Genomic DNA, 13,157 nt, shown 5'->3' on the forward strand with positions numbered 1-13,157 from the left:
AAAAAAATGACTGCATGGAGACTAAACAACATGCTATTAAAACACTAATGGGTCAATGATGAAATCAAAGAAGAAATTTAAAAATACCTTGAGACAAATGACAATGAAAACACAACCACACAAAAATCTATGGGATGCAGCAAAAGCAGTCCTAAGAGGGAAGTTCATAGCAATATAGGCCTTCCTCAAAAAAAACAAGAACAATCTCTGCCTAAAAGAATTAGAAAAAGAAGAACAAACAAAACCTAAAGTCAGCAGAAGGAAAGAAATAATAAAGATCAGGGAGAAAATAAATAAAATAGAGATTAAAAAACAATACAGAAATCATTAAAACCAAGAGCTGGGTTTTTGGAAGAGTAAACAAAATTGAAAAATCTCTGGCCAGGCTCACCAAGAAGAAAAGAGAGAAGACACTAATAAACAAAATAAGAAATGAAAATGGAGAAGCTACAACCAACACCACAGAAATACCAAAAAAAAAAAAAAAAAAAAAAAAAAAAAAGAGAGAGAGAGAGATCTTTTCCATGGAAACAGGATCAGGAAGGGGTAGTTCTGATCTGGTTTTCTCAGGTCTGAGTTCCCTCTATCTCCTGAAGTTTATTGTGTGTGTGCATGTGTCTGTGTGTGCACAGGCACTCACACAAACCTGCTGTCTCAGAGAGGAGTTACAAACACACCTTGTGTTCCCACATTCAACAATGCTCAGTAACAGACCCCTTCAGAAAATCAGGTTGTTTCATTGTCAAAGCACTGATGGGCTCAACTATCAGGGAGTCTCGAAGCACTCCCTGAGGGCTTGTCTGCTACCCTTCATGCCAAGGGGAGGCAATTTGCCTCTTGTGTCCATGAGAAACCATCTTCACTCATGTGACAGACATCTCAGGGCACAAACACTTCCCAGGAAGAGTATGTTGGTGGCCAGCATTGCCTGGGACTCCTGGCTGCCTTCTTTCTTACAGTTCAACTGTTTCTCACTTCCCAATCCCATCAAGTTCCTGCCTTTCACTGCTCTTCTGAGCAATGGAGTGAGCTCTTTTCTTGTTTGGACCCCAGATACATCCTTACTTGGCAACTGACTGAAATCATCAAACTAGTATTAATGCAAATATCCCTCTCGACGCTGCAATAGCTCGTGTTCTCCTGGTTCTGGAAGCTGGTTCTTCTCACTCTTTTTTAAAAAATGGATTAAAAATTTAAAATTATTTGTCAGTAATACCTCATTAAAGCTGGGGGGGGTGGAATCACAAAATAATGAACTAAAAAAAACCACACAAAACAATAACAACCAAAAACTGTATTATATGCGTAGTGCACCATTCAAATAGTTTTAAGTGAAACAAAATGGTCCAGTGTAGTTCCTTGCCCCTGACTGGTTCCTCGCCCACCTTCCTGAGCCACCTCACTGGGCCGGGTTACTTCTAGGGAGCAGGTTTTAGCTGAATTTTCTGGTGCTCTTCTTCACTTCTCTTTGCACTTCTAGTTCTTGATTTATCCATTTTAAACACTGTCTATTGAATTCCTAATAACACTGACTACAAATTAGTTCTTTTACACCCCCACTCTCAGTCCATTCTTGTGGTTTAGTTATGTCACTATTTCCAGATAATTGGTAGTTTTTACAGAATTATGACTGTGTAAATATTGTTCCCCATAGAGCTTAATAACAGACTCTAATTATGTTCGCTTTTGCTCCTGAGAGCCCAGATGCTCAGTTCCCTCTTCGTCCCTCTCTGTACTATATGCCACACCATACCCTCAGTGCTCCAGTGCCCTGGGGCTTAGCAGTTAGCGCCCACTTCCCTCTGAGCCCCCTCCTCCAGGTTCTGTGCTCCAGCATGTGCTAGTCACTTCCTCAGCCTGTCACACAGCTGCCATCCTGGAACTGCCCCTCCCTGCTTCATGGGTTGGGCCTTTTCCTGGCTCCCTTCTCTTCTTGCTTTTTTCACTCTGTCTCTGCTGGAGCACATCCCCAGTGAAGAACCCCTAACCAATATTCAAAAACAGAATGGTCTTTGGACCTCCTCATGATAATAGTTATACATTTAGTATACATTAATTGGGAAAAAAATAGATAAGGACCAAAAATTACTGTAAAGGTGCTATTGCTTTTTATGAATTGTGTTTTACTTGCCACAATAACATTAAGGAACATGTGAAAATCTGTTAAGAATTTGGGCTTAAGGTTTGGTTTTGTTTTTGGCTGATTGCAAAGTAATCTCCTGGGAACCACTGTCTTAGTACCTAGTGACCCTATATGGGAATCCCTAACTCCAAAGTTTTTTTTTTTTTAATTTATCTTTTAACTTACTAACACAAATATAGATATAAAATTCAAAAGGTACAAAAGGAAATATGGTGCTGCAGCCTCCCAGTCCCCTTCCCTGAAAACAACCACAATTCAGTTTCTTGCATGTCCTTTGGAGATATTCTGTACCATCATCATTCAATAGAATCATAATGGTAAAAATAGTCTACCTGTTGAATGGATAAAGAAGATGTGGTGTATACATATAATGGAATAGTACTGAGCCATAAAAAATGAAATAATGCTATTTGCAGCAACATAGATGGACCTAGAGATTATCATACTAAGTGAAGTAAGACAAATATCATATGATATCACTTATATGTGTAATCTAAAATGTGACACAAATAAACTTATTTACAACACAGAAACAGACTCACAGACACAGAAAATAAACTTATGGTTATCAAAGGGGAATGTGGGGGAGGAATAAATTAGGAGTTTGGGATTTGCAGATAACACACTACTGTATAGAATAAACAAGGTCCTGCTGTATACCACAGGGAACTATAGTCAGTTTCTTGTAATAATCTATAATGGAAAAGATATGAAAAAGTATATATGTATGTATATATATGTATAACTGAATCACTTTGCTGTACACCAGAAACTAATGCAACATCGTAAATCAACCATAGTTCAATTTAAAACAAAAGTCTCCCTGTGCTGCCCAGGAAAGTACCATCAGTCACACGTGTGCCTATAGAGCACTTGAAATGTGGCTAGTGCAACTTAGAAGTGACTTTTAAACTTTATTTAATTTGTATTAATTTAAATTTGGATTTACATGGCCACATGTGGCCAGTGGTTTACTCTACATGTTGTACCACATCTTGCTTTGTTCACTTCACAACACATATATCTTGAGATAGACTGTTTGGTCTGTCTTATTTTTAAAAGCTGCTGCACAATAGCCTCTTGTAATCCACTAAGGGAATCCCTTACTCAGCCCAGAGAGCCATGGATCACCACTTTTAATAAAAAGCTCTGAAATCTTTTACATCATATCATCATAACCAACACATCTTGTGACAATTCTGGGTTCCTCATCCTTCCACTTTTATCAGCCTAAGCCTGAGATAGTTTGATATCCAATAGCCCCTTTTAGGGACTGGAGGAAACAACTTACCATGAATCACTGCCCTAAAATACAACTATCATCCACATGCCCTGTGCCTGGAAGTCAGTGGTGAGGGTGGCATTCTTCAGGGTTAATCATGGCTCCCTTTAAGTGGTTCTCCTTTAGAATGCAAAGTGCACTGGGCAAGGCAAAAATTAACGGAGAGCATCTGAGGCTGGTTTTGCTTTTGCTCTGATGAGAGGGACAAAGAGATGATGGAGAGGCTAAGGGACTTTGTGAAGCTGTGTGGGTTCTGATGGTGAATCTCCCTGATCTTAAAATTGTCCTTAAGTCCATGTGGATCCCTAGGGTTGCACCTTTAGGCAGCCTTCCTTTCAGGATATTTCAGGCAAGAGAACCTTTCCAGTCTCATATGACCTCTAGAGAGCAAATTTCACCAACCTGTTTTGATGTTTAACCCGTGTAGCCCTTTCTTCTGTGAGGTCTCTATGGGAGGCAGTGGGTGCACAATTCAACATCAGACAGACCTGGTACAAATCCTGGCTCCACTTGGCAAAGCCCCTTTGCAGCTTATGGGGCGAATGCACAGCAGCACGTGCTGAGTTTTGGGTGGCCAGTCTGTATAAGGAATCATATGGGGGGAATGAAGAAATGGTCTAAAATTCCCTCAGAAATATTCCTGATTCACCACTGGGCAGGGCTTGCGGCTAGACATTGGACAGAGGAAGGAGATGTGATTCCTGCCTTGTCAGGGTTCCTGAACTAACAGGGAACAGTGCTGGGTTCTGCACACCAGTGGGCACTATCTTTCACGATGACAACTGGGAGAGTGGAATTTGTGCATTCTGTGGAACACTCATTTCTGCTATAGAACCAGAAATAACCTTACCAGCGGGTCATATGAGCGCTGAATAAAATCAAAATTGTCTGCACACATCCCAGATCAAGACTCAGTTACATCCTGGGATAGAATTTTTGGCCTGGAGTGCTCACCTATCCCTGCATCTACACCCTTGCCGCGTCTCTCTGTGGGCAGAGTGTACTGTCTCGTTCCCTGGCTGGGGGCTTCGGCCCATGGAATAGGCAGAAGGGAGAGTGCCAGCTCCATGCCTAGGATGGAGGAAGCCTGATGGGTTTGTGCCTTGCCCTAAATGCCTCTCTTGGGTAGATGCTGCCTCTTCAGCCTGGGCCCCAGAATGAACACACGTGGAAAAGACCCGCCCTGGCTGATCTGCAGACCAGGAGTGAGGCGCAGAGCAAACCCAGCCAGCAGAGCATTAAAACAGAGCTGTACCAACTAAGCCGCAGACTGGTGGCAATCGTTACTCCAATCCAGTGAGTTTTGGGGTGGGCTTGTCACATAGCACTCTTGTGGCAATAGTTAACCAGTACATGTAACCATTGTTTTATTAGGTTCTAAGTTCAGCTGCTGCAATAGAGACCCTACACAATAGTGGGTCAAATAAGAAAGAAATTTACTGACCTCTCATGTGAGAATCTGGTTAAGTAAGTCCAGGGCTAGTCTGGTGGCTCATGTGTCAGGGAGCCAGGCTCCACCATTCTGCAGTGTGACCCTCTCCCACATGAAGCCTTCATACAGTTCACAGATTGAGGTCTAAATTTCCTGCCACCCTGCAATCCAAAACACTCCGCAGTGTGGCACCAAAATCTCTTTCCAACATTACCCTCCAGTACGTAAAGCCTCACCTTGACCCACTATTCCCACTTCTGCTTCAGGCCTCAGGACTTGTCTTCTTCTTGAGTGGGTGTGCTCCCCTCATGTCCCCAAGCTGGTGCCCCACTGCCATCCCCCAGGTCTCAACATCTCACTCCCACCAGGGCCTCAGGAGCCAGAGCTGGTCAGACTTGGTGCTCCCCAGGAGTGAGGCGCCCTGACCTCCATGGGTGGGGGGCTGCCATCCAGCATCCAAGAGAAGAATGCAGTCTGCCCCCAGTCATCCTCCCACTCCCCTGCCCAGCCTCTCCCCTCCTCAAATCCCTGCTGACCTCCAGCCCTGAAGAAGCCAGGGAACCTCTGCACCCCCCATCTCCCTCCCTCCTTCTAGACCTTAGTAGTTTAGTGAGCATAACAGGGCTTGTTCACATGGGTCTCTCTGCTTCAGAGGTTGACTCAGGAGGGGTGGGCATATTGGTTTGGAGGGTGACAGGCTCTCTCCTGGACCCAATTCTAGCCAGGTTCCTCTGAGCCTTCTTCCAGATTCAAACTTGGCCTATAGACTTGAACAAACACTAACATAGTTTCTAACAGCTCAAGGCCACACACCTAGGACGACCCCAGCTCCCTGAAAAACACTCCAGGCTGCCTGAAGAATTGGCTGTTTGTCCCAGCCAACACCTGAAGAGAGGGCCCTGGTCTAGCTTCTGTGAGAGGGTAGGAGCCTAACTTTGATAAGCGGCAATTAGCCAACACAGATGGGTTTCACGTGGCCAACGCCCCACCCTTCCCACCTTTTGCACCTCTCTCACTCTACAGAGCCCCCCTCCCCCTTCCTATTCCCTCATTCTCCCTTTAAAACCCCGGTCACCTCAGGTGCAGCTGAGTTCAGTTCACGATGGACTCTTTTCCTGTATTATTGCTACTGTATATTATTGATGTGTCTTCACCACTTTAAGTAGTGCCTGGCTTTGTTTATTTTTCAAAAGGGGAGGTGTCCAGGACTAGCCTTATTTATTTGACTTTTAAATAAGCACCCCAGGGACGTTTCAGTACAGAGGTCTACATATCATATTTTGAGAAATTATACTTCCTTTTCATAATTATATAGATGCCATTTCTCTGGCAGCCCTTTTGAATGGGAGCTGTATTTTCTGACTGTGGGTCCCGTGGCTAGCACTCCTGCAGGGAGCGAGCCGCCGGCAGTGCCCCACAACTATAGGGACCAGGAGGCGGGAAACACCTGTAACACTAATACTGGGAACTGCCCAAGGACAGAAATGATGACAGGAGAAGGGGGAGCCTGTTCTTTCCCCGACCCCGCTGGTACCTGCTCAGCTAGCTTTCTGCTGAGCTACTGAAAGGAGAAAGGAGTGAGTTTACAAGACTGTTCGAGCTCTTTCTCATCACTTCCTGGATTCCCGATGCTTCACTGACCCCCCACCCCACCCCCAGGCTACAATTGGACCTTATTATCATCTGGGATCTACCATAAAAAAAAAAAAATCTCAAAAGTCCAACCTTTACTTCTCTGAACATAAGCGCTTGTCCTTCCAGTTCTCACTCATGTGTACCCACCACAAACCTGCTTCAGCTGCATCAAAACCTCTGGTCTGGCGCCCCACTTCCTCCCAGTTCCTACTTAGTCTAAACCCCCAAGTTGATCTCTCAGACTCTCTACTTCCAGGCCACCTGCAAAGTGCTCTTTCTAAAACTCAGGCTTGATCATGTCTCTTTTCTGCTTAAAACATTGCAGTCTGTGCTGCCTGGTCACACCCACGTGCCTCCGCCAGGCCCCCCAGGACTGGTCCCCTGCTCCCCGCGCGGCCTCACACGCTGCCTTTCCTGCCTCGCGCTGCATGCTCGGGAAGCAGGCTGCACACGCGCGAGCACACCTGGGGTTTCACGCTTCTCATCACTGCACTGTCCTGTTTAGACCAGGACTTTCCTTCATCTCGTCAGCCTAAACTTCTGCGTGGCTTCCTTCCTCTTCCCCTCCTCCAAGCCATCCCTCACATTTACTCCTTTCCAGCCAACCAAGAGCTGAACCACCACTTGGCACACTGCCATTGTCATGTCAACACACTGTCTTCTATGTACAGTTTCAGGGGTCTGTCCCTCCTCCCAGTCTTAGGAGTGCCTGGAGGACAGGGACTGTGTCCTAGCCAACTCTTCCTCCAGCACCAGGCACAGTGTCTGGCATGTAACCCGGGCCCAGGTCAAGTCCCACCTTTTTCATGGACTCTCCCCAGCTTCCCTCCTCCGAACCCTACAACTCTTCTGTGTCATTCTTGCCCTAATCATTCATTGCCCCAGTTCATTATCATTTTAAAAATGGCTAATTCTTCTGACAGATTTCATTAGAATCAGTGAGAATTTTCACTCAGTAGCTGTTGGCCTTGTATCTCCCTCCCTTGTTCTGTCACTCAGTTCTCAGTAAGGAGCCGGGCTTCAAGCTAGTTTGCCCATCAGTACGATGGGGACAGAGGCAGCCCTAGGCGGCCATGGTTTTTGTACCAGCTGACTCCTAGAGCCAGGGTGTGTCCCTGAGCCAAGGACAGATAGGCGGGCCAGGTGAAGTCTGTGCTCTGGCAAAAGCACTGCCCAATCTGGGTCAAGCTGGGCAAAGCAGAGCCTTACTCTTGGGCATTTTTATTTAGAAATACATTAGGGTAGCATTTGAGACTAATAAAGAATTGTGCAAATTGGAGGTAGTGTGACATAAAAAATATTACCTAAGCCTCCCTCTATGTACCAACATTGAAATAATGGAAACATCCCCACATAGGAACCTGGAGCTACTTGGAATCCTGGCCCGCACGTTGGGAAGCCCAGCAACATGAGGATCTTTATCCCTGGCTTCTCATCAGCTCCTTGTCTTCATGTCCACCTCCCTCATTGACATCAACCCCTGACTCATTACAGAGTCTGGGCGGGCATGGGGACTTTCTGTTCTTATGACCTAATGGTGTGACTCAAGTGCCTAATACTGCACCTGGCCCAGAGCAGGTGCTTGGTAAACAGCTCCCGTCATTCTCCTCGCTGTAGTTGTCACCGTTATTGACTCATTCAGAATTTCTTTTACTCACTAAGGTACTTTAACCATCCCTGGCTTACTAAATGTGACCAACTAATGGTTTTCTTTGCAGGAGTGGAAGAACCTCACAGCTGACGGAGGTGGCACTGTCATTACACACTCGCTTGAAATCATGCAGCCACAGGCCTGTGCTGGGTGAGGCAGGAAGTGGGGAGGTTTGGTGCTGGGCTGAGCTGGAGGGAGCTGAGCAGCACGTGGCGGACCCTCAGTGGGGTCAGGAGAGGCCAGGGCAGCCCAGGGGAGGCCTGGGGATGGCCACCTTGGGCAATGGCTGCTCTCACACATTCTCTACCCTGTCCCTCCAGCTGGCTCTCCAAGGGTTGGGCGTTTTTCAGAGAAGAAAAAACTCAATGAGAATTTTCCACCAGCTTGAAAGGGTGGAGAACCCCCTACCATGACAGGAAACACATCTGTACACGAGTTTGAGAGCTTCGGAGAAAAGCCAGGCCTTGGCCTCAGGGTGGAGGCAGCCCAGGGACGCAAATCTTCTGGCTGCCCCAGCCCCTGTGAGCGGGGCCCCCGCCAGCAGGGGCAGCCGTGCTGTGAGTAGCCGCCGCCGGCCAGAGCAGTGGGGACATCAGCACCGGCTGTGGCGTGACTGCACGATCCTGCCCCCGGCGCACGACACGCTTCCCGGTTCCCAGGGACTGACTATACTGGGGAAACGAGGGAGAGAAGCCCTTCTTCATCCTTCTAGTCATCCTCCTGTGCCCACGTCACCCCTCACGGAAGCACTGCCTACTGTGAGGGATTCTAGCCTCAGCCCTGCTTTCTCCTGCCTGTGGCCCTTGTTCTTTGCTTATAAATATTCAACTATTTACATTTTAAGTCCTCACCATGTGGCTAGAATTGGTTGTGAATTTGTACATCTTAATGGGAGAAAAAGAAGCATTTTATTAGCAATGCTGAGAAGACAACATTTGAAAATAAAGTTTGCAGGCGGCCTGCGGGGGAACGGGGCTCACACTCCATCACTCTCCTGTGCTGCCTCACTTTCCTTGTCTGGCTCTCCCGGTTCTGTGGTCAGAACCACCTCTGCTGCGCCATCTCTGGGTGCCCTGGGATAAGAAGAAAAATGCCGAGGCTTCTACTTTTGAAGGGAATAATTAAATTTTTCATTCTTTCCTCATTTTAGATGAGAATTTTAAGTTGTCCCCAATCAGTTACCTTGCATCCTTACTGAAAATCTCTTCCTCTTCAGAAGACTCCCCATCATGTAGCTTCTGTGCCATATTTTCCTCGTGCGTGGCTATGAGAGGTCTATACATTGTCTGTGAGCCAAAGTGGCCACCTTCTCCAGAAAAAGCCCTCCTAGAAAAGAAAAGGGGGAATATTAATTCTGCATCTCCCCTGCTTTCTCTGGCAACAGTACTTTATTCTCCTCAAATTTACCTGATTCTCACTTTCCCCTGAGCATTTATTTCCTATGCAACAGAAACTGAAAGAAGCCCTTTGGAAGAAAACACACACAAATAGTGATGCTTGCCATGTTTCACATCTCTCAGTGTGTCTCTCCGGTCTTAGTAGGACTAAATGGGCACCTCAGTCAATACTCAGAACAAGCAAAAGCACCACAGACCTGGACCCTGATGATAATTCCATGCACACTGGGCTTCTCCAAGTTCTCCATGATGTCCAAGATAGCCCCCCAGTGTCTCTGGAGAGGTCTTTGCAAGTGGCTTGGCATGGAGTTCAGGCAGAGTTTTTAGCCCCACTGGCCTTCTTGGCCCCACCAAGTGCCCTTGTGCAGGGAAGACACTGCACAGCCGTGCTGGGCGGAAGCACGTGACCCTCTGGAAGTCTTTTGCACCAGTCCTCTCAGACTTAGTCTCACATGCAACACTTGCTGGAGGCTGTGGGGGGGGGGAGGTGCTCCTATTTTCCTGGCTGCTTTCTCCTATAAGTTGAATCACACCAAGTAAACCCCTGAGTCCAGCTAGCACAGTTATCTGACTCACTGACTTTCACACTGCAAGCTGTCCCCGATGCATAAGGAATTGTTAAATCAGTTTAAAGGCCATGACCAGCACTGAAACACAAAATGTTCTTTTTTGAATATACATAGAAAAGGAAAAAATCAGAGTGCATAATAAGTTTGTTTTAGAAACTCCTTGTGTCCATATAGTATGTGGTGCTGATTTGTGACAGCAAATGTAGCTCACAGCCCAAGCACAGGGTGATCAATGAAGGCCTCAGTGGAAAGGAACCATCTTTTTGATACTCACTAGCAGTATGGCCATAGGGCAGGACCTTTTCCCTTTCTCTTTCTCCATTTCCTTAATATAAAAGGAAGAAACAAACTGCTGTCTAAAGTTTCTCCCAGTTAAAATTCTATGAGATTTGGATAAAGGGAATAGAGTGTGGGGGCCTGAAAACCAGCAGGAGAACAAGGGAAGTTTCCCTGCCACTTTCTAGGAAGGACTCATATATTCTCCCTTCCAACAACTTTGAGTGAGGCTGGTCCTCCAACCCTAGAACCATGTGGCATTCCCTACCCAGGACCTCCAAGAAGGCCACTGGCCCAGCCCAGCCTGATGGCCACCACCAGCAGGAACAGGTAACAACCCAAACCTCTCCCCCTCCCCCCTTCTTCCCTTAAAGGACTAGGAAAAGCAGAGGCGTCTGGGCCTGTCCCATTCCAGCTCAGCTTTGGCTGGGGAGCTAGTTTTGCTGGTAAATAAATTAGGGTGAAGCATTAAAATAAATAAATACTCTTCCTTCCTTTTGTGGTCTCTTCAATGTAAACTGAAGAGATTGAAATAGATGAGCTCTAAGTTCTCCTCTAGTTCTACTTTTAAAATTCCCAGACTAGGGGGAGGGCACAGCTCAGTGGTAGAGTGAGCTGCTCAGCATGCACGAGGTCTTCAGTTCAATCCTCACTACCTCCATTCAAAATAAATAAACCTAATTACCTCCCTCCCAATAGTAAAACACACAAACAAAAAAACTTAAAAAAAAAAAATCACCAGACTAATATTTACCTTATGCTTCCTTTATTACCGCCCTTTGCTGCTGTTCTGTAAGGACAAATCTGTTTTGGAAGAAACATGATCAGAATTATTCATCACAATGACTATCTCCAAATCGTTATTCATTCTTTTTTATTTTAAGTCCTATCCACCCAGTGAGACGAAGGCTTTTTTTGTGGAAGGAATGTTCTCTTGTTTAATAATCCTTTGCCTCTTTCACAGTGCCTAACTTAGGATCATGCACGCAGCTGGCAATACACTCTATTGATTGTTTTAGGTAACATTCAACAGATAATGCCCAATACAAATTCTTAGAAGTAGGAAAACAAAATAAAAGTACCTACCAGAAACCTAAGCAGTGTTCTAAAGCCAAGAACAAGAGTTGGATGCCTATCATTATGGCCACTATTGATCATTGTTGAGGAGGTCCTAATCGATGCAATAAGAAAAATGCTGGAAAGGAAGAGACAAGCACATTTGCATATGAAATGATGGACAACCTTTAGGTTGGAAGCAATATGAGAATTCAGGAGGATGGCTACATACAAAATCAAGAGATCAACACATAAACCTCAAAAACTTTCCTATATAACACAGAAGACTAAGAAATAGAAGAAATATCCCATTTACAATATCAATAAAACTGCATAAAGTACCTAGGGATAAACTTAACGGAGAATGTGTAAGACCTATGTGATGAAAGCATTAAAACTCTTGCAAAGGACGTAAAATGAAAAATGTGTATATGGTCTGAGATACCATCTTCCTAGAATGTTGTAAAGACATCAGTTCTCCTAAAATTAACCTACAAATTCAGTGCAGTCCTATTTAAATCCAAGATAAATTTTCAACAAAACCTGGCTAGTTGGCATTTGGTAGAGAAAACATGCAAGAATAGTTATGAAATGTATGAAAAAGATGATCAAAGAGCAGGGGCTTACCCTATCATTTATAAAATATGTTCCACAGCAACTAGAATTAGGCAGTGTAATACTGGTACTGGTATAGGAAAAGATAACTGGATCAATAGAGCAGAGTCTAGATAAAGACAGTATTTTTAGATAAGTGAAGAAAGAATGAACCATTCAGTAGAAAATGTTGAAACAATTCGATTTTCATGTAGGGAAAAAAGTTAGATTCCCTACCTCAACTACACTTAAAAACAAAACAAATTCTAGACAGATTGTAAAAGTACTAGAAGAAAGTATCAGAGACTATTTTTATGCTATGAGGTGACAAAGGCCTGGCTGACAAAACCCTCTAGCCATGAGGATGGGCTGATACAGGGACAGACGGTCAACAGACGGCTGCTCTTCTGAGCCTTTGCCCTCTCCTCCCCTGGATTGTCCATCTTCTTCCTGCTTATTTATAAAACTATTTATGATAAATATTGGCTTTCACTGATTTTCAGTGTTTCAAACACTTCCCAATGTTTTTGTCTCTAAGGGGACGAGACAGAAGAGTGGAATAAGGAGCTCAGGCTTTACAGTCAGGTGAAACTGGCTTCTGCTTTTGGTTTTGTCACTGGGGCCTCAAGTCGATGTCCTCCATCTATGAAACAAGGATGGTACTGCCATCCTCACAGGACTGTGGGGATTAAGCCAGAAAATATATGGAAGACTCTTTGTCCACTGCTTGGCATAGGTCGGCGCTAAGTTGATGCCACAGACAAGGTGGTCAAATCCGCCAAAGCTTTCTGCCTGTGGCATCAGGCTCTGAAAGCTCTTTTCCACCACATGATTATAAACATATTGCTTCTATTTTCTTCTAATACTTTCATGAGTTCTTTTCTTTCATGTTTATGGAGATATGTTTAAGGTGAGAAATGGGGACCTGCTGTTATCTTTCCCCCAAATAGTTAGGCAGCTGTTCTATTACCATTTATTCATTTTCTTCCACTGATTAGAATGTTAAATATGACATTTCAAAAGTCTAAAGAACACGTGGGTCTGTCGATTGCTGGGCTGTCTAGCTACTTCAAATAAATATTTTGTTGCATTACTCATTGTGGAATTGACATAATGCCTCAT

At 44.9% G+C, this 13,157-nt stretch overlaps 1 protein-coding gene across 7 annotated transcripts in view; it reads right to left on the bottom strand.

Annotated features, from left to right (window-relative positions):
• Positions 1 to 13,157, bottom strand: part of LOC106730703 (leucine-rich repeat-containing protein 37B-like) — a 77,918-nt gene that overhangs the window by 36,285 nt on the left and 28,476 nt on the right. For 4 of the 7 annotated variants that reach the window (XR_004326500.1, XM_032497999.1, XM_032498001.1 and 1 more), the window contains exons 10-13: positions 11,472 to 11,580; positions 11,140 to 11,189; positions 9,326 to 9,469; positions 3,828 to 4,004 (exon numbers count right to left, since the gene is read on the bottom strand). Coding sequence is in view for 6 of the 7 variants with exons in the window: in XM_032497999.1 (XP_032353890.1) it covers positions 3,828 to 4,004; positions 9,326 to 9,469; positions 11,140 to 11,189; positions 11,472 to 11,580 (480 nt within the window). In the remaining variant the exon portion in view is untranslated. Of the gene's footprint in view, positions 1 to 3,827; positions 4,005 to 7,697; positions 9,217 to 9,325; positions 9,470 to 11,139; positions 11,190 to 11,471; positions 11,581 to 13,157 lie in introns of those variants that run through there. The other 3 variants (XM_032498004.1, XM_032498005.1, XM_032498003.1) reach the window with 2 other exon arrangements.

This window comes from Camelus ferus, chromosome 16 (assembly GCF_009834535.1).
Source record: "Camelus ferus isolate YT-003-E chromosome 16, BCGSAC_Cfer_1.0, whole genome shotgun sequence".
Taxonomy (NCBI): Eukaryota; Metazoa; Chordata; class Mammalia; order Artiodactyla; family Camelidae; genus Camelus; species Camelus ferus.